The sequence below is a fragment of the Oratosquilla oratoria genome, chromosome 13 (genome assembly GCF_046742065.1).
Source record: "Oratosquilla oratoria isolate Oo_2021 chromosome 13, ASM4674206v1, whole genome shotgun sequence".
In the NCBI taxonomy this organism is placed as follows: domain Eukaryota; kingdom Metazoa; phylum Arthropoda; class Malacostraca; order Stomatopoda; family Squillidae; genus Oratosquilla; species Oratosquilla oratoria.
In genome coordinates, this window is record NC_134789.1 from 42598640 (window position 1) to 42624264 (window position 25625).

A 25625-nucleotide genomic window follows, 5' to 3' on the forward strand; every position below is an offset into this window, starting at 1 on the left:
ATAAAGTACAAGAATGGAGTAGGAAGTGGGAGATGGAGTTCAATACAAAAAAGTGTAGTATAATGGAATTTGGAAAAAGCAAAAACAGAATAACAGGATCATATAATTTGGGAGAAGAAGGAATAAAAAAAGTAGAAAATGAGAAGGACCTGGGAGTCATTGTTATGAATAATATGTCACCTGAGAAACATATAAATAAGATTTTTGGAGAAACTTATAATTTAATAAGAACAATCAAAGTGGCATTTACATACCTGGATGAAGAAATGGTGAGGAAAATCCTAATCACCCTGATAAGACCAAGATTGGAATATGCAGCAACGATATGGTCACCAAGTACAAAAAAATGTATAAAAAAACTTGAAAGAATACAAAGAGCAATTACAAAACTGGCACCAACACTCTCAAAACTATCATATGAAGAGAGACTACAAAAAACTTAAACTACAGACACTAGAGCAAAGAAGAGAGAGAGGAGATTTGATAGCTATTTACAGAATCATGAAAGGCATAGAAATTACTGATAGAGAGAATCTGATAAAATGGGATGACAGAAATACAAGAGGACACGGAAAGAAAATAAAAAAAGACAGCTATAGAAGAGATTTTAAAAAGAACAGCTTTCCTCACAGAGCAATAGACAGTTGGAACAAGTTAGATGAGAAAGTGGTGTGTGCAAAATCAATACATGAATTTAAAAATAGTTTAGATAAAATGAGATATGAAGACGGGACCCCACGAGCATAGCTCCCCTTCCCGTAAAATACAACTAGGTAAATACAACTAGGTAAATACACTCGTTTGTTCACAGCTGCCCAATCGCATGCCTACCCGTCTGCACAAAAACAGGTATACATCCACGCATGCACACTTCACTACCCAATTAGTCTTCGATATACCTTTTCCCATATCCTTGTTTAGAACAGGTTTACCAACGAATGGAATAGAATTAGCAACCATGTAGTGAGCGCTGAAAAATGGGTTATTCTAAGAAAAGATAAATTTATGAATAGGGATGACAGATGGCAAGGGACACGGAACTGCCCAATGTAGGCCTTACGGTCTCTTGCAGTCTCCTCTTTTCTTATGTTCTTCTGTTAACTTCTCCTTTGGCCCCTCGCTTCCTCGTCTTCTTTTAGCTGCATATTAGCACGCGAGGCGGCAGTGGGCCAAGGTTATCGTGCTTCATTTACTATAATTGCGGGAGGCAGGGGGAGTATCGAGGTGAGGTCCGCTGGGACCGTGCTTTCAGGGGGGGGGCGGAGTAAGGTAGGCAGGCGAAGAGGGGTGATAAGTGGGACCCGGGAAGAAAGAGAGTGTGGGGGGGGGGGGTTACGTCAAAACTGGGGTAGTGTGGAGGAGACAGGCAGTCGAGGTAATTGCGGGACAAGTGAAGACAAATAACGAAGGGTAACAGAAAAGATTGATCGACACAAGGAACGCAAGTGTATGTACACTGTATACATGCAAGTATGTGTATACACTTGTACCAGTGGCGGATCCAGGATCAAAATTTGGGGGACTAACTTGAATTTTATGAATGTAAATGACGCTTTTAAACAGATGTACCCTGTTACACGAATACGATGATTTTAAACATAAATTGAAGTATATGTCCTCACTTGACTTAGTTTATTTCAAAATATTGGGCAAAAGTAGTACTTAATCTTATATTTTAAAAGATTTGCCGTCAATGATGTGTTGAATACCCTTCCAATTATTCTCACTGAAGTGTTTTATTAAATGCTGATGGAAAAAATCTGCTACTGTATTACCGTTTTCTGTCACACACCGATGTACACGAGGCAGGTTTCTTGACCTCTACAATAAGATAATCAAGTTGTTGTTTTTTGGGGGGAGGAGTGGATTTCAGTCCCCTCACTCCCCTAGATCCGCCACTGAATTGTACATACACAGACATATATATATTCGAAAAGAGTTACGAGTCCAGTAAGCATATTAGACTCCTGAAACAGTCAGGCAATGTTTCCCACTGTTTTGAACCCTGTCCTGGGCTCATCTTCAGGGAAACATTGGTAGGAACTGACACACACACACACACACACACACACACACACACACACACACACACACACACAAAAAAAAAAAAACTTCGTGGCGCGGTGGTTAGAGTTATCGCCTGCAGTAGTCTACGGCGGTCCGGGATCGAATCCTACCCAGAGCTGAAATAATTTCAGTATCGCTGCGCTACGAGTTGTTACTCCAACTCTCGTGGGCAGGGAGTTGGGTGTGTGTGAATGTAAGGTCACAGTATTACCCATAGATCGATCATACGACCTCAAAACTCTCTTCCGGGAAGTTAATAACGGTCAATCACGAGTCCAACACGTGATCCAAGACTATGGTGAATCACACACACACACACACACACACACACACACAAAGGGAGAATGTGAGGGAGAGGCAGAGATTAAAGAAGAAAAGAATTATTATAAATTGTGGATCAGAAAGTCAAAGAAAGTTTGATAAAAAAAAAGAGGAGGAAGAGAAAAAGGGAAGCAGGAAGTCCGACCACAATTTCAATATTTTATAGACATGAGAAATGTCATTAGGACGGTAATTACTATTGACGAAGAGGAGAGGAAGGGGTTTCACAACATATTGGCCTCCTTTGCTGTATCTGCTAAAGACATCTTACGAAATAAACTGCTACCTACTCGTAACCGTACATTCACATACACAAAAACCAAGCAGAATTATCAAGATGAACTTGATATCTGGGCTTCTGCTGCATCTGCTAAAAATAATTACTAAATATGAATAGAGTGGTTATATAATCCTATTTTGCATACACACAAATGGGGGAACTGAGGTTCCCTGAATTAACATTGAATTTAATTCACTAGTCAACAAAGATTTTGTCCCATGGGAAATAACGTTTCGGTCATAGCTTTACAATTTTGTTATTAGTTAGTATTTACCATTACTGTTAACGTTACCGTTACATTGTCCTCTACTAATGCCATTATTGTAAGCTCTGTCATTACCGTTACTGTTACTGCTGTCGTTACTTACTATTATGACAACTATTATAACCATTACTATAGTTGTCGTTATTATTTTTATTATATATTTTCTATATCTTACCATTTTATATATCAAATCATTATATTCACTTTTATATTATAATTTGTCATCATTCCTACAGTTATTGCCATTATGTCAACAATTTGTTAGTATTACTGCCTAAGGCTTTTATTATTACAACTATAAATGTTACTATTGACTACACTTACAACAGACGGCGGATAAGGCTCCTTTCACTTGTATCGTCTTTTCGCCGTGCGCCGTCCACGACACGACGCGACGTCGTGCTCTTTCAACCACACGTGGTCGCGACGTGTGACAGCGTCTATGCCCACCCATGGTGGAAAGGACGACGTCGTGTCGTGGACGGCGCAAAGTTGATACGAGTGAAATGAACCGAAGTCGAGTGAGGGTCTTCGTGACTTTTCTTAAGTCGACATTCCCAGTTCGCATGACTGTCAGTTATCTTTTCAATTACAGTTCGCAACGGAAGAGTCGGCGTGACTCAAGTTTAGCTGTTACTGTATCGGTACCGATAGTGTTATTGTTGCTGTTGCCAGTTCTACTGGTTGATGTAATTTGGCCAAATGCTAATGCATTTGTGGTGCTTCCTTCACGGTTATTGGTGACACTCTAACAAGGTGGCTATGCTTTCGGTAATGTTTATCCGTAAGCAGTTCTATTTATATATCTATTGTTTATTCATTTATTCTTATTATTCTATTTTATTTTATTCTTTTTTATGGCCCAACACACCATCAAAATAGTATAGTGGTGATCCAGATCTAACATCTTTTTTGAAGTTCAATTATCTTGAAAGATTACACTCTCCCAGTGCATCTAATCAATGTTGATATTGCTTCTGTTAGTGGTATGATCAATGCTAACAGTTCATTAACTATAAAACTCCGAACTACCAATCATTTGGTATGTTCTCCAGTTTCCTACTTGCTCATTGGGCATCAAAGATGCCTTTATCTTTCCTTTCCTACTTCCATCACACAAAAATCTAGCCAATATTGTACTATACCACTACCCCCTTTCTTCCTTCTTCCTGACAAAAAATAATTACTTTTTTCTCATACTAAGTTAATGGCACCTGAAAAATGTATTGAACAACTGAGAACAAACTTTCTGTTGACATACAGCTGAAATAACATGAAAAAAAAATTAAGTTGGGTCAACTTTTTCACCCCTTAAAAGGCATCCAGGCACCGTTTCTCTTTGACCAAATGAATAAGATAGTCTGGTTTTGTGGCCAGCACATGACTCACTGAAGTTGTCTGTTCAGGATCTAATAGATGTATTCATATGAGTCAAGGGCTAACAAGAGTGATGCAAGCAAGATCATCATATTAAGACAGTAGGGCAGGAATCATAGAAATGGTATTTAAATTGGACATAGCTTTGAGGAGGAAATACACAAGAACTAGTTCACCAACAGAGTGGTTAACAAATGGAATAGACTTCATTACGAGGTAGTGGGTGCTGAAATAATTGGGTTGTTTTTAAGAGAAGATTAGATAACTTTATGGATAGGATGACAGGTGGTATGGGACATGGAGCTCCCTACTGTAGGCCTTGTGGTCTCTTGCAGTCTCCTCCATTCTTATGTTCTTATGGAAATAAACATTCATTCTTGACGAGTTAAACACCATATGAGGACGGAGCCTTTATTTGTACGACATTTCGCTTATTACAGCTTTTTCAAGTACTTGAAAAAGCTGTAATAAGTGAAACGTCGTACAAATAAAGGCTCCGTCCTCATATGGTGTTTAACTCGTCAGTCTTGTCGGCAACTGCCACTTTCATGAAAAGAAAAAAGATTCATTCTTCTTGTTTCTGCCAACAGGGATGAAGTAGAAGCACTGGCACGTGAACTACAGATGAGACTTTACCGGACTTCAGTCAAGGAGGACCTTAATGTGGACCAAGTCTTCAACTTCCTGGTCGACCGCTACCTCGCCATCATAAACGCCCCCGAGGACATCTTGGCCACGAGGAGTATTGGAGAAAGTGAGTTATTTTTTTTCTTTCTTTTCTTTTCTTTCTTTTGTGGAGTGGGAGAGTGCAATAGAGAGAAGGAGAGGGATCCATTATGTGTTCAAAAGGAACAGGGGAGAGGAGAGATGATGAAAACAACACCATAACAGCAACGATAACAATGTGTTCCTGTTACTGAGTTGTTGAAGCAGTCACCAATTATCACCTCTCGTTATATGAAAAGGTAAAGGGGAATATATTCATATTTGGAGGCCTTGGGTCCAGTCCAGAGACTGATTGCCAGCCTCCACCTTTGAAGAAAGCTCAGTGATAATCTGTTTTGAAAATGGGCAGCAGGAACACAATTCTCTTCATTGTCTATCATAGGAGAGAACAAAAAATAAAATGGGAGAGAAAGGAGAGAAAAGGAGGAGGAACAAGAGGAGGGGGAAGAGGAGGATGAAGAGAAGGAAGAGGAAGGCCAGGAGGAGGAAGGCCAAGAGAAGGTTGTAATGAGACTTAAAAATTGTAGATTGCTACAAATTATGTATTACCTTTATAGTCACATTATATTTAGTCCCCCTCATTAGGACATCCCCATTAGTATAGCTGTAAAAAGTAAATAACATTAATCACCACCATGCTTTTTTGTGTTATCCTTGGCAATTTGCAATTATTATTTCGAACTATGTGTTCTTGTCATTATCTGCACTTCATGTATGTTGATTCTTTGCCAAATAAATCTATTTATTTATTATTTATTATTTCATTGCAGACATCTTTGGAACCAGTACTACGGGAAACAAGAGCAAGAAAGGTGACACAATAACATTGGGTGGGAAGAAAAAGACAAGCAAGAAACAGCTGATTAAAAATGCATGTAAAATGATCTAGTGCATAGATAACTATTTAGCTCTATTTTTGAGAAAATACAGGTGTATTGCTGTTCTCATACCAAGAAAAAGTGAATTGATTTAGAGCATTTAAAAAGTTTTTTGGCAAGAATATTGAAAATCATACATTGCAATACGCCCCATGATTGTCCAAACTGGTGAACAGATGTTGAACAGAAAACTAAATCACTATTTAGCACAAGGTGCTAAAGATATTATCCCTGTATATTCAGCTAAGTAATCATTGTGATAATTGTATACTGCAGTATGTTTATGGTGATGTAGTTACTTGGTGATTTTGTCACCATATTTGTATCATTCTTACACACTGGATTTATGTAGGCATTCATCCAATACATAAAATTTATGTATCACAAGTACACATACCACTAAACTTGTACTGTATCTATATTTGCAGACACAAATCAGTCTGAAAATTTGACTGGTTGTTTCCAGTATACACACATTATATCATTATAAAAGAGAACTGACCTGTGGTCTTATTGATGTTTGTAGTAAATGGAACAAATGAACTATTGTGAAGACAGGTTATGATGCAAGGATATCTTGATGCTGTATCACATGGCTATTCAACTACTTTCAGATGGCAGCCATATTGTAAACCTAAATATGCACAGTATGCCAAATGTTTTGATATGAATTCTAATTCCTGATCTATGTACCTCCACATAAACATAATAAGCACTAATAAAGTTATTTCCTTTCAAGTAATTTTACTGTTTTGCACAGAATTCATGTAGAATATACATAATGATACATATACTAAGGGCTTTTCCCCCCTCACAAGGGAAGTAGCCAATGTCAATAGGCATAAATCCACTCCCACCCATTTCATCCCCACATACTCCACTCCAATTCACCACCCCTCCCTCCATCTTTTCTTGGTTCCTCCTGGATGACAGGTTATCCCTGCATCTCACCCAGTCAGAAGTAATGCAGCAACACACAGCACATCCACAGCAAGGCCACTTCACTTAATCAGCAACCCCCCCCCCTCTCTCTATCCCCATACAGAAAAACAGGGAGAAATCCCTGAGTTGCATCAAAATAGCAATCACATGCAACCACGTTTTACACCCCCCCCCATCACCCAGTCTCTCCTTCCATGCATCACAGCATCATCCATACATAACCATTCTCCACTCACCCCTATCTTGTCTTCTCCCTTCCTTCCTCAACAGACATTCCCCTCTTTCTCAACATAATATGCCAATGTAATTTTCTAAATTGCCCAGAAACACCAAAAGGAATTAAATTTAAAAATGCCTTACAGGCCAGATTTGACCTACGTAAACTGCTAGTTGAATATCCCTGCTATAGCATAGATCCTTGCATACATTCACCATATTTCCTCTTTTTTTTTTGTACAGTATCACCCATGGGGACTTATTCTTGATTGCTAAATACATTCTTGTCTCATCTACTTACAAAAGCTACTCTTCACCTCACTGTCGTTAATAATTGAACCAGCCCATAAAACACATTACCTGTGAATTTCACTTCCATGTTAGGTCTGATAGGTATTTTATGTTATGTGCCACATGCCTTTCTTGTACACAACCTTCTATACCCATTCCACACACTGGCCCCTTTGTAGTCAAATGTTAAAGCTCCTTGTCTTCCCACCTCTACTGATATTCATGAACAATGTTGCATAGTATATAGCCTTCTGTTGGCAACACTATGCCACTGTGTCTACTCTTATGAAAAAACTATTAGTGTCAGTTGTGATGGTGAGCCAGATATAAACAGATCTTAACAGCTGACTGAATCATTCACTTGCTATACCATCAATATATGGTTATATTCCTGCATTCAGCATATTCCTTTTCCTCACTTCCAGCACTCATAACCTCACTCTTTGTTCAGAACATCCAACTCATCCATGGTATATCCCTCATGTCCCTAATATCACTCACACTTAGTAAGAAACCTCATAGTCCACTATATGTACTTCATTACCTTTCATACTAAAGCTCAACTTTACACAATTTTCACTGGAGACTTTTGTAAATGACAATGATTTTGTGTAAAACATAACTGCATGTCAAATGCATGAGATGCATTATTCCATGTCAGAAAGGTGCCATACTTACTTCCTCATGACATACATGGTCACGCAGCACCATGGTATCAAAGATGAACAAGTACAGCGATAGGTAATCTATAACTGTAGCAGGGAAGATAAAGTATAGTTACTTACACCTGTAAGTTAAACAATTTTAGTTTGATACAATGATGACATTCACAGTCACAGATTCTGTCAACTTTTGAGTTTCACGTTTCAGGACAGAATTTCAGTTGGTACCTAACAGTGTCATGACAAAATGTGCTTTACACACAGTAAATCCAATACAATTCCATAACTGCATTATAAAAAGATTAGCACAAAACTTGATCAATCCTGTGAAGAGGACAGTAAGTACAACCCAAGGTTTTGATGAGACCCAATTTTGTCCTGCCCACTTCACCTGTAACCTTGCAAAATCTAGAACAAAATGATTTTATGCAAATGGGGCAAAAGACTAAGATAAAGGATTCTCAACTGAATGTTTAAGACATTTTTAAACCCAGTCTATGACACCCCTCTCCTTAACAAGATAAAAATGTGTAGTTTACCTAAATAAAGTGTAAGTTATGTAACTGGGGGTTGACATGGGACAAACCAGGTTCTTCATTGGGACTCCATTTTGTCCTAAATCTTTCTTCAGAATAAAAGCTATAAAATATGCCACTGGACTGAAGGGTTCAACAAAGTCTGTGTATGCTCAGCTTTGTGTCATGCAAAACAGGTTAAATTTGTCTGTTCAGTTTTGTACAAAAACATTTCCATTTGACACTAACAAGCCAACTGAACTTCTACCTCAGACATACACCTCCTGAGTTGTCAGTCTGTACCTTGCTTTATCACTGACCAAGACATTCTTGTTTTATGTATTATAGATAATTATGTTAACGTAACTTGTTCACAAGCAACTCTAAGAAATGATTAATCATGGCAAAGTATGTGTTCTGTTTACCTTTGCCATTAGGAAACCATTCCTTGGTACTCACTAGCCCCTACTGCATTGTAATAGTGACTTCTGAAGATCCAGATGTACAAGGGGAACATTCACTGGCACTCAAGTCTAATCATCCCCATAAATAAGGATTAGATGAAGTTTGTAAATCTTGAAACCAACTACTCAGCACAGATTTATCAATGTATGTATATCTACTTTGTGTATATAGCTGCAATTCTTTGTTTAAACAATATATTGTAATCTAAAAAAAACATCTTTTACTTACCTTGAAGGAAGTTACGGAGAAGGCATAAGGATGAATGGAGAATGACTGTGTTGTATGAATGATACTGTGATGCATGGAAGGGACTGGGTAGGGGATATGGGAGTGGAGGGTAGGAGTTGTTACGTGTAAATGATATTTTGACATTGACAGAAGGGTTTTCTCCATCTTCAAAGTTTTTGCATGAGAGAATGGAGAATTGGAGTCACCAATCAAAAGAAGTGGACTTGCTGTGGATGTGCTGTGTTTTGCTGCATTCTTCTAACTCAGGGTGATAGACAAGATGCAGGGATGACCAGTCATCCAAGAGGAGCCAAGATGAGAGGAAGGAAGGGAGGGGTGGTGAATGGGAATGGAATGGGTGGGGAAGAAAAGGGTAGGAGTGAAATTATTCCTTTGGACTTTGGCTACCTCCCTTCTAGGGGAGAAAAAGCCCTTGGTATGTACTTATCTTCACTTATCAAAAACTATCCACTGCTGCATTGCCTCATTTTTCTCAAACTTTACATTTGCTTAACCCACAGCATTGTGTTTTCTAAAGATGGCATCCATTCATTCATCAAAGGAATTAATAAAACAGACATCCAATGTGAAAATTTGTTATTTTGTGTTTACTGCAGAATAAGCTGTTGGGCTGTTGTAGGAGTCTCCTCTTCTATCAAAATCATTGTGATAAAAAAATGGAAGGAAAAAAGCACAACGGAGGACTAAAAAGTACAAAACTGCTAGAGTCCTACCTACTCACTTGGCCTAAGTAACAAGTGTGTATCACAACTGTAATGTCAAGATTACCATTTTAGGTACCCTGGCTCTCAAACTCTAATCTGATTCAAAGAACCAAAAAACAGCTTCTTTCAGCATATAAAGGTGTTGTGGCACAGTCTTAGCTTGCAAGGAAAGCTCCAGTCCTTTGGTATTTGCTGACAAAACCAACTCAGAGTGGACCACTGGCAACTTTTAGCTCCATCCTGTACAATTGGATGAATAATTAATTCTTAATTCTAATTTGCAATATCGAGTTTGTTTTGACAAGCCCTCTTAACAGTAGGATTGAGGGCGAAACAAACCTCCAAAAGGAAAAAAGCATTGCTTATTTCCACACCTTCACTGGTGGTAAAACCATTCACAAAGAAAGAAAAAATATGGAAAAATATTGTATGGAACGAAGTAGAAGAATGCTGCAAACTAAAACACATGTTTGCTCTACATGTGCTATTAGGCAAAGCTGATGACCACCTGAAATTTGATACATAGCATAATAACATAAACCATCTTACTTTTTGTTTCCTGAGTAGAAGTGTAATCATTAAAAAAAATAATAATAAATAAAAAAAGACTAGGAATACAATATTATTAATTCTTTACACAGCATCATTTAATGTAGTGCTGTCATACAAGATCATCATCACTCCTATTCACTCCTCTTTTGCTTTGCAATGATAATAACAGGAATAATAATAACAACAATAATAATAAATCATAATGATAAAAATAATAGACTAATGGTAGAGAGCAAGCCAGACTAAAAGTAGTTTTGTCATGACTCGCTTGTATAAGAGGCAGTAGAAGAAGATAACCAATAAAGACCTTACAGCAGCCACCAAGGTCTTGTTGAACCAGTCTTTAAGTCCTCACTGGACACTTTGCATCACTGGTTATTATCAATAATAACAACAAAGGGATGACGGGTTGTGGGTGGTTGGTTAGTATCACAACAATCACTTGAGGCAGCGTTCAAAGTAGACGTTTCCTATATAACCACCTTTCATACTCTTCATAACATTTTGTTCAAATAACCGTCTGTTGTTCTGCAAAACCTCTGCTGCCTCTTTGTTCAGGGGGTCTTCTGGATTAGGCTCCTGTAGAAGTAAAAAAATAAAGTACATTATGGAGGTGCCAAAACAAGAATACTGTAAAAACTAAACTATGCAAATGAACCCTTCAGGTAATAACATACTGTATTAACTGTTGCCTCAAGTTATGCAAACTGAAAGTCCACCTCACAACAGCCAGCAGCAGTCCTCAGGCCTTCACATACAATATATATAGGAAAAAAAATTTAGACTGTTGTCTGTGTTGTCTAAGTGAGTGCTTCTGTCGCTGGATGCCACCGTTGCTGCTAACAGCAGTAGCAGCAGCAGTCACTTGAGTTTAGCCCAGTAATTCTCAAACTTTCTCACTCCATTAATCCCTTCATGAATTTTCAACATTCATATGGTTCCCCTTCATTTTTAAATACATACATACATACATACACCAAGGGCTGTTTTCCCTTTTACAAGGGAGGTAGCTAAAATCAATGGCATAAATCCATAAATTATTGATAAATAAATAAACAAATAAATAATTAAAATAATAATAACAACAACAACAACATTGTAATGAAGACAAATCCTTTGGTTTATTACAAAGTTAACAATCATAATCATCTTGTATTTCTTTTGCTAGGACAGAGCGATGGAAGTTTTTTTTTTCTTCAGAATCCTCACATTCTATAGTAATGCATAACAGCTGTCCATTGCCCCCTTAATTCTTGTCATGGTCCCCAGGCTGAGAACCACTGGGTTAACCTTACCTACATGAAAGAAATGAAGGAAAAATAGTTGAAATTGAGAAACTGGGCCCGCGCCAGATTGCCATCACCTGCACCTTCAGATGGAGGTGAGGTGGTGTTTATTGGTTTAAAAAATATATAAGAAAAAGTGAAAGCAAGCATACTGTTTGCAACACATCCTATATGTCGGAGCATTTGTAAATGTGCTCCAACACAAGACGGTGAAAAGTACAGGGACAAGGTGAAAGAACGGAGTCATACAAGTTCCTCTTGATCCATTTCACTGGATTCCAGCAGCCACCAACTAGCTGACCACAGCTGAAATACCAACATATTTCTTGGTAAATAAATGTTAAACTATTGTCTGTGCTGTATGTACAAGGGACAAAGAGAAAGAAAGAAAGAAAGAAAGAAAGAAAGAGAGAGAGAGAGAGAGAGAGAGAGAGAGAGAGAGAGAGAGAGAGAGGCAGAGAGAGAGAGAGAGAGGCAGAGAGAGAGAGAGAGAGGCAGAGAGAGAGAGAGAGGCAGAGAGAGAGAGAGAGGCAGAGAGAGAGAGAGAGAGAGAGAGAGAGAGAGAGAGAGAGAGAGAGAGAGAGAGAGAGAGAGAGAGAAAGAGGAGAGAAGGAGAGAAAGAGATAAAGAAAAAGAAAAAGAGAAAGAAAAAGAGATAAAGAGAAAGATATAAAGGGAAAGGGAAAGAGAGAGAGGGAGAGAAGGGGAGAGAGAGGAAGAGATAGGGAGCAAGAGGGAAGGAGGGAAGGAGGGAGGGAGGGAGGGAGGGAGAGGGAGAGAGAGAGAGGGAGAGAGAGAGAGAGAGAGAGAGAGAGAGAGAGAGAGAGAGAGAGAGAGAGAGAGAGAGAGAGAGAGAGAGAGAATGGAGAGGGAGGGAGGAAGAGGGAGGAAGGAAGAGGAAGGAAGAGGAAGGAAGAGGGAGGGATGTAGGGAGTGAGAGGGAGGGAGGGAGAGGGAGGGAGGGAGGGAGGGAGGGAGGGAGGGAGGGAGGGAGGGAGAGGGAGGGAGAGAGGGAGGGAGAGGGAGGGAGGGAGGGAGGGAGAGGGAGGGTGGGAGAGGGAGGGAGGGAGAGGGAGGGAGGGAGAGGGGGAGGAGGGGAGAGGGGGAGAAGGAGGGGAGAGGGGGAGGAGGGGAGAGGGGGAGAAGGAGGGGAGAGAGGGAGGGGGAGAAGGAGGGGAGAGAGGGAGGGGGAGGGGGAGGGGAGGGGAGGGGAGGGGGAGGGGAGGGGGAGGGGAGGGGGAGGGGAGGGGGAGGGAGAAGGAGGGGGGACAGCTTGCTAACACACTACCTACCATAGCTTAGCCTCTTTCTCAAATCCATCTCAAGTTCTTCATTACCTAAATCCAAATCCCCCCACTCCCTCCCCATACCCCAACTCCCTCTCCCCATGCCCCCACCCTCTCCCCACACCCCCACTCATTAACAATATCTCTCCTCTCCCCAAACACTGATACACATACACACAAAGAACAAAGAAGGGAAAGAGGAGACTTGCTGACTATCTATAGAATAATGAAAGGAATGGAAGTCTTAGATAAGAATGACTTGTTATTATGGGATAATGGTAAAACAAGAGGACACGAAAAGAAACTAAAAAAAGGATAGTTACAGAAGAGATCTGAAAAGGAACAGCTTCCCACACAGAGTGATAGATACTTGGAACAAATTAGACAACGAAACAGTGTGTGCAAACACTATTCAAGATTAAAAAAAAAAAAAAACTTGATGCCGAGAGATACAAAGACGGGTCACCACGAGCATAGCTCTCTTCCCGTATAGTACAACTAGGTAAATACAACTCGGTAAATACACAATAGTAACAAATTGTCAGCCACATTCCTCACCTGACCATCTCACCCAGACATACACTGTCAACCTGGTCCTCATTCAAAAACTTAGACCCACCAGAGATTACCTGCAGTATCCTCACTAACCCTTCTCCCATATAATCAACCCATCACCAACCATACTAATCAAGAGCCCCCCTAACAATAAGCCAACCTTCCTCCAACAACCTCCCTTAACATGCAACCTACACCCATAATTATATCCAACCAACCTAAACACTAATACACCCAATACTTCAATGGAACTGTCACGGACTTATCCTAAACTGGGAAGACCTACTCCCTCCCCAACAATTCAAATTTGAATGCATATGTTAACAAGAAACAAAAGTGGGTACAAGTATACATCTTCACTTGATCTTTATCCAACTTCAAGCCATTGCAGCCAAAACCATACATGGTCTTACCTCTATATCTTCCCAACTTCAGAAGATATAACTTCAGAAATACAGGGAATATACTCTATACAAAACTGATATACAAAAGATTCAAAGGCATGAAAAAACAAAAGTGAGGACAATTATCCCTATACAAATGGCATATGCTTCAATGGTATGAAAAGAAGTATGAAAAAATAAAGAAAATACTGTACAGAACCAAGTTTATCACACGAGCAACCACAGTGTCTGTCTCGCTTTAATACACAAATGATCAATATACAAAAGTGCTTAAAAGTACATATTCCTTTTGTATATAGAGGATTTCCTTTACAATCTGATCTTTTACAATTACCTTCTCATACTTTCTACTTGGGAACATGAACACCCTACATCAACTTTGGGGAAACACTTTCATTTCACAATCCCATGTAACAGACTGAAAACATTCTTACTTCCCACTCACTAACTCTCCTCAACTTTGAGCAACCCACAGGTATTCAACCTCAAACTCTCGTACTTCTGTAAACCTACCTCCATACACACCTGACCTCCTTGACTTTGATGGTGTGTAATGCCAGATCCACATCAAAACAATCACTACCTACTTCCCTTTACACCCCTTACAAGGTCCTCTCCACAACCTGATCCTTCATCCGCACATAAAAACATAAGAATGGGGGAGATGTCAAGAGACCATAAGGCCTACACTAGGCAGCTCCATGTCAATTACCACTATCATCCCTACCTAATCTTCTCTTACAACAACCAAATGTCTCAGCGCTCATTAACCACTGTTGGTAAACCACTTCTTGCCCATTTCCTTCTTAAACCTTAATAAATTTCTGATAAAATATTCACAACATTCTATCATGTCTTGCAGAACAATGTTCATATTTTTATCTATATAGTATCAATACCTTTGTATGAGATCTATGCGAATTGGTATAAGCCTATCTAGAATACCTACACACAAACTGGACAACCTTCCAATTATCATCATATATCCCCAAAACTTCAACACTCAACAATAATTTAACCACTTCAGTATGAGTCAAATATTCACACACAGCATCGGCTGGCACATGAACGATACACCACACTACTCACATTATGAAATATAAAGTATCTGCTGTATTACTCATTCTCTTTTACTCAGAGTAATAATAAACACAGAAAACCTGATCAAACCAGTTCACAGAATCCAGGGGTAACTCACGTTCAACTACAAAAAAATGTATAATCAAGATGCCGACACTGGCATCCTTGGGTACCAACTCGCGCCTCATGACGCCTACCTAGGCATCATCATACTGAATTAGTTAACTTATAGATCACTAAATACCAACAGTCCTTTCCTCACCAACAGATTCACCTTCTACATTTCAACATTTAGTTCCCTAGAGGAAGAACGATTGCACCAACTCGAGAGCAAAGAAACCTACTTTTCACAACCTGTAAAGATATCCAACCCTGACCACCACACCTCTCTTCAAAAGAGCATTTATATCCTACAGATGCATAAGACATGATGATCCTCTTGGGAAACCTATATATCATCAATCACCTATACCCAAACAGGTTAGAGCATTGATACTTGTGGCAGAGGTCAAGGTGATGGTAGTTTGAATTCTGCCATCAGCGAGTTGGACCACGGGTATGGTTCATTAAATTCCACACTATAAAGTCCTTTGTAAGGGGCACTGTCCTAGCCTGTTAATAGGGGGAGTTCACAATGTTAAAACCAAATTATCATCACCAATCAACTCTAAGAAGACCTCCCCCCCAAAAAAATCTCTAAAGTATGGAAAAGGATCTGAAAATCTTCAACAAACCATTTTCATACTCTTCCTCCACCCTCGAAATCAACAACCAACTCCTCAACCCTTAAAAAAGGAGGCAGACACAAAGACATTACCATAATCCCCTAACAATTGAATGATTCCGTTTTTCGTCACAAACTCCCCCTATCAGGAGGCTCGGATGGTGCCCCTCACAGAAGACTTTGTAGCATGGAACTTTTAATGAACCATGCCCTTGGTCCAACTCACTGGTGGCAGTTTTCAAACTGTCATCACCTTGACCTCCACCACAAGTAGGGAGACTCTAACTCACTCGACCTGCAAGCACTTAAACAATACAGTAATACCTCTCATTAACGGATGTTGATTAGCTGTGTTTGCGGTGTTTTTGCTGTGTTTGCGGTGTTTTTGGTGCTGTTGTTTAATGCATGCAATCACTATGCCACCCAAAAACCACTCCAAAACACCGAAAACACCGCAAACACAGCTAATTAACGTCCGTTAATGAGAGGTTTCACTGTACCAACTTCAAACCTTAATTCCTACCTTGAAGGACCAACCTCAAATCCCATTAACCAAATTTGCACCCCATATCTTTTTGCTGTTCACAGAAGCAGAATTTCACTAATTCCCTCTCCAAATGCAGAGCGACAACCCCTAAAATAATACCCCTAAAATACTTATTTATTTATCGAAATTTAACACAAGTAAATGCAAGGTAATGCACATAGGTAAAAATAACAGTAAATATGATTACAAGTTATTTGGAAATTCATTAACAAAAGTGGATAGTGAAAAGGATCTTGGTGTAATTATCAGTAACAATCTCAAATCATCCAAGCAGTGTATTTCAGTCTCTGAGAAAGCAAATAAGATTCTAGGACTGATTGCATGATCTTTTGACTTCAAAAGTCCATCACTCATTAACAAGCTATACAAATCGTTAGTTCGTCCACATTTGGAATATGCTGTTTCCGTATGGTCACCGATTCTCATTAAAGACATTGACAGATTAGAAAAAGTACAACGGCAAGCTACAAAACTGATTCCAAATATCAAAAATAAATCATACAAAAATAAACTAAAACATATGAATCTGTTTTCCCTAAAAAATTGTAGACTTCGAGGTGACTTGTAACAGATCTTTAAGATTCTAAAGGGAATTGACATCAAAAGTGACAAAATTTTCACACTGAATGAGAATCAGACAAGAAACAATGGTTTTCAAACTGTCTGGAAATAGATTTAATTTGGAAGTGGGTAGAAACAACTTCACCAACCGTGTAGTTAATGAATGGAATAAACTTCCTGCAGAGGTAGTGCAATGTAGTTCAGTTCAAAGCTTTAAGAATCATTAGATAAACACCTAAGCAAGATGCTGTAATGATTATCATTTGTCTTATATTATTCATTTGTTCTGTTATCATTTGTTCGTTTGTTTATTATTTGCTTGATTCTCATTTATTATCAGTTATATGTCAATTTATTATTATTTACTATTTACCAGTTTGTTTATTATTTAACTATACCTATGCATTTATTTATTTTATTTATTATTTACATTATTATAGTTTTTATTCATTTATTTATCTATCATTATTATGATAATTTTTTGCATCCGACCTACATATGGACCAAAAGGTTTCCTGTTGGCATGCTCTGCCTTTGTAATCCTTTGTAATACCCCTAAAATACTTCTTTTGCATCAAGAGCTCCCTTCCAACTCAATCACTTGCACTCTTTTCAACCCTTCAAGGCTTTGACAAACATCATGTGCCTGTCCACTGATCATAATCAACTTTCAGACAGTACTGATACAGTTATGAAAAGGAAATTTTCATCTCACCCACATACATATATTCATATACCAAAGGATTTTTCCCCCCTTACACAGAAGGTAGCTAAAAGACAAAGGCATAGAAACCTCTCCCACCCCTTCCACACCCTACATACTCCACTCCCCTCTACCCTCTTCCCTCCCTCTTATCTTGGCACCTCCTGGATGACGGGTCATCCCTGCACCCTGTCCACTAGGGCTGGGCAGGATCCGAGTTCTTAAGTATTCGCGGATCCGAGTACTTGGCCAGGCGGATCCGCGGGATTCGGATCCGGATCCGAGTACTTCCTTCAGCACGGAGAACTGGCAGCGCGAGTCCACGGATTCGTTTGGGAGCGGGATCCGACTGACATCCTCTGTCGGATCCCAGTCGCGCGGTATTCGCCTGGCATTGGTAATCGCCACAGCTACATCTACTCGAGTCCACACCAACTAGGCGAATCCCACTCAAGAGGAACACCAAGGAATCTCTATAGTGTCAGCCAGAGTGGGTTGTACTGTCAACCTAGGCTGTTTGGATGTGCTGACAGTCTTTCCAGCATCACTTTCTTCCCTCAGCTCCGCATATTCAATAGGATGTTTAGTGCGGAGGTGTTTGATTAGATTGGAAGTTGTACTTCCAGAGTATTTGAACGTGTCTTTACACGTCAAACAGATGACTAAATCATCCTCAGTTTGCTCCATGTAGGCCCATATTGGAGCAGTTCTGCTTTGCTTGGCTGCCATGGTGCAAGAAAGTAACTTCTTAGAATTCTAAGTAAATTTGCGGACAATATAACTCCCGTTTCATACTGCAGCTGCTACTGAAGTCACGTGGAGTGCGCGGCACTATTTATACCCTCTGCTGTGACGTCACAGCGCATCAGCCAATCAGTCTCCGAAGAATTTGAGATGCCGATGGCAATACTGAAATTGTATGCCATGTATCGCTAGCCGAAAATAATAGTTTATTTTGTATTGTAATTTCATTTGCAACATATGACTTTGTAACTAATTAATGATAATATCAAGTATGGTATAAATGTAATGCTTCGTATAGATAGTGGTCATAACGAATTTTGGCTCCACAGGGAAAATAGATCCTTGAGTAATCGTTTGTACTCGTCTCAGCGGATCCGAGTACCAACATCTGGTACTCGGGTCCCTCCTGCCTTGTCGGATCCGGTGGATTCGGGTCCAGTACTCGGATCCCGCCCAGCCCTACTGTCCACTGCCCTGGGTCAGAAGCAGTGTCGCAAGACACAGCACATCCACAGCAAGGCCGCTTCATTAATTCGGCGACCCCCCCCCCCTCTCCGTCCCCTCATGCAGAAAAGGAGATGGGGAGAAATCCCTTCGGGCTGCGTCAATTTATTTCTCATACATACTCCCTCACCCCCCATCCCCCTCATGCATCACAGCATCATCCATACACAACCATTCTCCATTCACCCCTATCTTCTGTCCTCTCCCATCCTTCCTCAACAGACATTCCCCTCTTTTCCAATGCCCCTTTTACCCCATCCATCCATCTCATCCTAGGTTGCCCCCCCAACATTCACTCCTTCCACACCTCTTTTAGTAATCTTTCTTCACTAATTCTTTCCAAGCGTCCAAACCATCCTAATACTCTTTCTCACCCACAGTTCATGTTTACAGACACTTGGCTTTGTGGTACCTACTCAAACCCTTTGCAACAATGTCTTCTTTTCTCACCAACCTCATCAAACAGGGACCACTACTAGTACCAGTATGTGGTGGTATTGTGAGATAGAGGTTATCATAGAATAATCTGTATGTAACTGGTAGTTGCCAACAAGTCTATAGAAGCACCATGCAAGGAGAGTCTTCATTAGTATGTTTCGCTTGTGATTCGATAAAACACTGTACAATGAGACCTCTCATTAACGGACGCTAATTAGCTGTGTTTGCAGTGTTTTCACTGTGTTTTTGGTGCTGTTGTTTAGTGCATGCAATCACTATGCCACCCAAAAACCACTCCAAAACACCGAAAACACAGCAAAAACACCGCAAACAAAATAACATCCAATTATGAGAGGTCTCACTGTACTAATAAAAGTTCCATCCTCACATGGTGTTTTTTTAGATAGAATAATCTCCCTGCTACATATCTTCAAAACTATTCAACGCCCTCACCTCCATAAAGAGGTGCAGTCTTGAGGGCCTAACAAGCAACCTGCAGATCCAGTTTCTATTAATTTTGACTGTATTTCCTTCACCTTTTCACAGAAGGAAAAGTGAAAGCAAACAGACTACCAGAAAACCATCATTCCTATAGAACTTGTCTCCCTCCTTTCCACCATATCCAAAGTGACTGAAAGACTGATTTTGGAAAGGAAACAAATACACAAGTTCTTGAAGGCTTCTACAAGGAAATGCCACCAAATGGAATTGCAAAGGTAAAATAGACAATAAATCATTTGAAAAAGTCCCCAGACACATCCTGTTAAAAAAGATTAAAGAAACTGACATGCATATCAATGGCAAGAAACCAAGCAACTGCCTTGAGTTTTGCTGGCTAGAGACCCACAGCCTCACAACAACTGGCAATAGTCCTCCATACCTCTCGCTTATCTCTGAGAAGAACTGAACTGATGTCTGGGTTATATTAGTGTAGGATTGTTTTTATGTTACTGACTGAAAGTAGTATACTGTAGGTAAGGGAGATGTTGCCTGTTGTCAACTTCCTTTGTATTTAACATACATATACCAAAAGATATTTTCCCCTTATAAAGGGGGATGGGTGACAAGTCAAGTATACACCCATCCCATTCTCATTCAAAACCCATTCACTGTCTTACCCATCTTAGCACCTCATTGTACCGAGATGTATTTAAAAGTGAGGGAATTACCAAGTTGATAAACTGAGATCTTAGGCCTTGTCTAAAAGACCAAGTATCAGCCCCTTGGGGACCTCTAAACGGAAGTGAGGAAGTAGACTGGCTTTATTCTGACATCCTTCTTAAGGGATTACATAATCCAGGTACCTGTCATTGATCCTAATGACAAGAAATGGCTGATAAACCTCTTGGTTGGCAAAGTGTAGAATCTCACAGAACAACCACCAATAATGGACGAAAAGACTGTACAGTGAATTAACAGTTTTGAAGAGTGAAAATGTTGTCAAGAGCATTATTGAGAAACTGGACACATTATTCTTGCCTGATAAAGGTTGATGTTAATTTGCAGCATTTCATAATTTGTATAATTTCAGAAGAAATAACAATAATATTAATGAATATGTGAGTAAGTTTGAATATAGATACTTTAAGTTTACAAAGGAATGAATGACACTAATTTTATGTTTCTTGCTTCAAGCAACTTGGCTGAGCATGAGACTCAAATTGTGATGTCTCTGAAATCAACTATACTAATATGAAATCTACTTTAAAATGTATCCTTGGTCAGCAATTGAGTGTGCACTCAACTAAGGAGTCAGATGTATAGGTGCAGAGTGTCCCTCAAGCATTAAAGCTGAGCCTGCTTTTTATGGCAATATTTAAGAGGTCTATTATGTCACCTATGGACTGTGACCACATAGATCATCACAGAGATGCAGATTTTGAGGAGGAAGAGGAGCAATAAGGTCAACACAAGTTGATTTGAGTGACTAATCGAAGACTAAATCCTCTGGATTGTGATGGCCAAATTTCACAATGTGTGATATGTGACTCACATTACCATTGGGCTCAGTACTGTCTGCATTCATATGATAATAATGAGGTGTAATTTAGGGGTATCAACGAACAAGATACTGGTGGTAATAGTGAAGACCACACGATACAAATGCCAGTATTTGTTGGATATGCCAGTGATGAAAATGTCAGACTAAGATTATACATTTGGTCAAGGAGTCTTGAAATTGTGGTATATTGGATACTGGTTGTTCAACTACAGTTAGTGGTCAACAGTGGTTGGATAATTATTTGAACAACCTGTCCGATGAAGACTTGGCCATGGCAAAGAAGAAAAATCTAGCTGTACATTTACATTTGGTAATGGTGTAACCTATAGATCCATTAAGTGTGTAATACTTCCATGTTGGATTGGAGGTATGACATTGGATCTGTCAACCGATGTTGTTGAGTGCAATCTTGCAATCTTCTAATTCTGATTAGTAAGCAGTCAATGAAAAAAGGAAAAATTATTCTCGATTTTGGTAAGGATTTAGTGAAGATTATGAATAAATGGGTGAAGTTGAAGGTAGCATCATCAGGTCACTACATGTTACCACTGTTCTTGTGACTAGAACCAGCAATCCAAAATGTGTTATTGGCTTCAATGGATAGCAGTAAAACTGTCTTAACACTTCATTGTCAATATGGCCATTGGGTGCGGAGAGATTAATGAGGATGTTGCAAAATGCTGATGTTGGAGAGGGACATGGAGAAACAGATTAAAAATGTTACTGAAAATTGTGAAAAGAGTTTTAAGTATAATCATCCAAATTCTAGACCAGCTGTCAGTGTGCAGATGGCAGAGAGATTTAATGAAGTAATTGCAATGGATCTGAAACAGGTACAGCAACATCTGTTTCTTATCATAGTAGATCTTGCTAGAAGATATTGTGTGGCATCAGCCATCACCAATAAGTCTGCTAAGACAGTGGTTGGCAGCATCTTCAGAAATTGGATTTCATTGTTTGATGCTCCAAGGAAACTTCTCTCTGACAACGGACTTGAATTTAATAATAGTGACATTGAGAGAACTTGGTGATCAGTTTGTGTTAAAAATTTAACCACTGCTGCAGAAAGTCCATGGAGGAATGGAACATGTGAACAATTGAATGCTATAATTGGTGACATGGTGCTAAAAGTATTTAAGGATATGAAATGTGATACCAATGTAGCCTTGGCTTGGGCAGTGTCAGGCCATAATGCATTAGTGAATAATTCCGACATTAGTCCAAAGCAATTATTATTTGGTTTCAATCCTGCAGTGGCATCTGTCACCAGTAGCTCCTTGCCTGAGTAAGTTTCTGGCTCGGATATTGTGCGATAAAACTTGAATGCTCTGCACTCTGCTCAAAGGGGGTACCTCAAAAACGAATCTAGTGAAAGGATCAAGAGAGCCTTACATAATGATGTGTGCACAACGGAGATAAGTGACCTTCACAATGGCAATGAGGTGTACTTTTAGCATAATGATGATCAGCAACGGCATGGTCCAGGCATAGTTATTGACAGGGATGGCAAGCAGGTTCCGACTCATCATGGGGGTGTTTCCATCAGAGCCCATATTTGCCGATTATCTATACTTCCCCTAAGGTCTCAAACAGATTGTCCTCAGACTTGTGGTGGATCATCCATTGGATTGACACTCAGGAGGTAATGAGAAATATGGAGGGCATACGTGATCAGGAGGAGATGGATGAGGATTCAGAGGGGGTTTGTTTCATTCCATCAACATCTGAAAACACTGAGGAAGTAGATGACAGAGGTGAGGTACAACAAGGACAAAATGATATTGTAAGCAACTCTGATTTGCCAGAGAATTCTTAAAGAGAAACACAGGACCATTTAAAGCTTTTGAAAAATATAAAAATTGGTTCAATTACCAAAAGAAATCTGATGGGAGTGTAGAGTGTGTGTATTTTTCAGAAGTTGCAGAATTGGAAGTAGTCCCTGATGAAGTGGAGATGTTCGTGTTTTACTCCAATAGAGAAGTAATACAAGCAAAGGAGCTGGAAGTCCAAAATTGGCAAAAAATTATGTTTATGAGGAGGTTGAGGACAGGGGACAGGAATTTACATCTGTGCAGTGGGTTATCACAGAAAAGGTGAAATATGGAACCCCTATAATCAAGGCATGCCTTGTAGCAAGGGATTTTGAGGAGGACACATCCAACTTTAGCAAGGACTCCCCAGCTTGTTCTAAAGAATCTATCCAATTGGCTCCGGATGTGAAGTCAGCTTACCTTCAGGCCAACTACATAAAGCAAGAGGTTTACTTGCATCCTCCCCCAGAATATCATAGTGGTCAGCTTTGGAGACTGAAAAAGATGGTGTACAGTCCGTGACACAGTGAGAGCGTGGTACTTAAGTGTCATGAGTCAGCTACTGTCTCTGTCACCTGAGATGTGTCCACTCAAACCATCCTTGTTTTCTTGGTATTATGGTAGTGAACTTCATATCATATGTGTACATGTGGATGATTTTCTCTGGATGGGCACTGGGGTGTTCCAGGAGAAGGTTATTGATGTTCTTCAAGGAGAGTTCTGTATTGGAAGCACAGCATCATCTACCTTCAAGTACATAGGTTTGGAAGTGGGCACTACAGCTGAAGGTATAACAGTTGGCCAGTATAATTATGCCAGTCTGCTCACACCACTGAGTATGGGATGTTGCAGGTTGGCAGCTAAGTCCAGTGAGCTGTTGGACAATGAGAAGAATGAATTCAGTGCTCTGATTGGTCAACTGAGCTGGATAACTACACAAACAAGACCTGGCATTGCCTTTCATGTGTGTGAACTGAGCAGACATTGTAAAAATGCCACAGTAGCTGATACTGTGAGACTCAATAAGATTATCAACCAAGTTGTGGATGACCATTTTTGCTTGTTGTTTAGAAAGCTGTCAGCTGTAGAGGACTGTATAAGTGAGTGATTCTCAGACACTTTGGGAACCTATCTGATGGTGGCTCCCACGGAGGATTTGTGATTTTTCTCGAGGATGGGGAAGGAAGATGTCCGATTTATTGGCAATCAAGGAAACTGTGCCGAGTGGTGACATTCACATTGTCTGCTGAGACCCTGGTGCTCGCTGAGTGCGCTGAGGCTGCTTCCTCTCTTAGATGGATTATCAGGGACACTGTCAAATGCCAGACTTTAGCTGTACACTGCTTGATTGACAACAAGAGTTTGGTGGAGGCCTTGAATTCTTCTCATGATGTGGAGGATCGTCGTCTTCGCATCAACATTGCACTGCTGAGGGATATGTTGTTGCATGGCAAGATTAACTCTGTTTCTTCGGTCTGAACCTCGGAGCAGCTTGACAACTGCCTTACTAAGAGGGGGCCTCGACCCAGCGTTTGCGAGCAGTCCTCTTTGGTCAATAGGTTTCCTTGGCTTACAAATACTTTGGAAAAAAAAAAAAAGAAAAAAAAAAGGACCAAGCATTGTTGGGCTGTTCATTGTTGTCATTTGGCTGAGGGCAGCCATATTGGATTTGTGTGTTTCAGTAAACAGACACCAGGTGGTAGTGTTGTTGAGCTACCATGTGGAGTGCTGGGTCCACAGTATAAAAGAAGCTGTGAATGGAGCAAGTTTGGTCAAATAAAAACATTGGTAATATGTACGTATACATGATTATCCTCCTCAATACGATGACACATACATAGGCATCATGAGGCACACAAGGGTATATGAAGATACTGGTGTTGGTGTCTTGATTACATTTTTTTGTAGCTTTAGCTGAGTGACCCTCGAATTCTGTGAACTGGTTTGATGTTTTCTGTGTTTGTTATTACTCAGAGTGAAAGAGAACGAGCAATACAGCAGTGACTTTATATTCTATAATACATTAGCCATCTGATGCTGCGTGCAAGAATTTGACTCATAGTGAAGAGGTTAAAATACGAGGTCTGTTTGAAAAGTATCCAACATTTTTTTGTGAAAACCTGATGGATTTGAATCAAGCACACTTGCATGAGCTGACCTTGAACCTTCGTGCACATACAAGAATTTTTTCCTGCCTGTCAATAGCATCAGTTGCTGGCAAGCAGCATTTCATAAGGTAGTGTGTAGTGCTCTCAGCGGTTTTTAATTGCAAGGAAAATGACGGAACGACTGGAGCAGCACTACTGCATCAAATTTTGCCAGAAACTGGGCGACAGCCACATGGAAACCATTCAGAAGATTCAGACAGCTTTCAGTGACGATGTATCATACAGATTAAGGAGTGGTACAATCAGTTTAAAGACGGCAGCACAACGGTGGAGAGCAAGCCACCCTCCGATCGGCCATCAAC

General features: G+C 39.9%; 2 protein-coding genes across 2 annotated transcripts in view; one reads left to right on the forward strand and one right to left on the reverse strand.

The window, feature by feature from the left end:
* Rab23 (RAS oncogene family member Rab23) overlaps positions 1 to 9219 on the forward strand; it is a 234538-nt gene extending 225319 nt beyond the window's left edge. Inside the window, exons 6-7 of the mRNA XM_076197128.1 lie at positions 4901 to 5064; positions 5807 to 9219. Of these exons, the coding sequence (XP_076053243.1) occupies positions 4901 to 5064; positions 5807 to 5925 (283 nt within the window). The 3' untranslated portion in view covers positions 5926 to 9219. The remainder of the gene's footprint in view (positions 1 to 4900; positions 5065 to 5806) is intronic.
* Positions 9220 to 9815: 596 nt separating this feature from the next.
* Positions 9816 to 25625, reverse strand: part of UbcE2M (NEDD8-conjugating enzyme UbcE2M) — a 33861-nt gene continuing 18051 nt past the window's right edge. Inside the window, exon 5 of the mRNA XM_076197129.1 lies at positions 9816 to 11089. Coding sequence (XP_076053244.1) covers positions 10949 to 11089 — 141 coding nt within the window. The 3' untranslated portion in view covers positions 9816 to 10948. The remainder of the gene's footprint in view (positions 11090 to 25625) is intronic.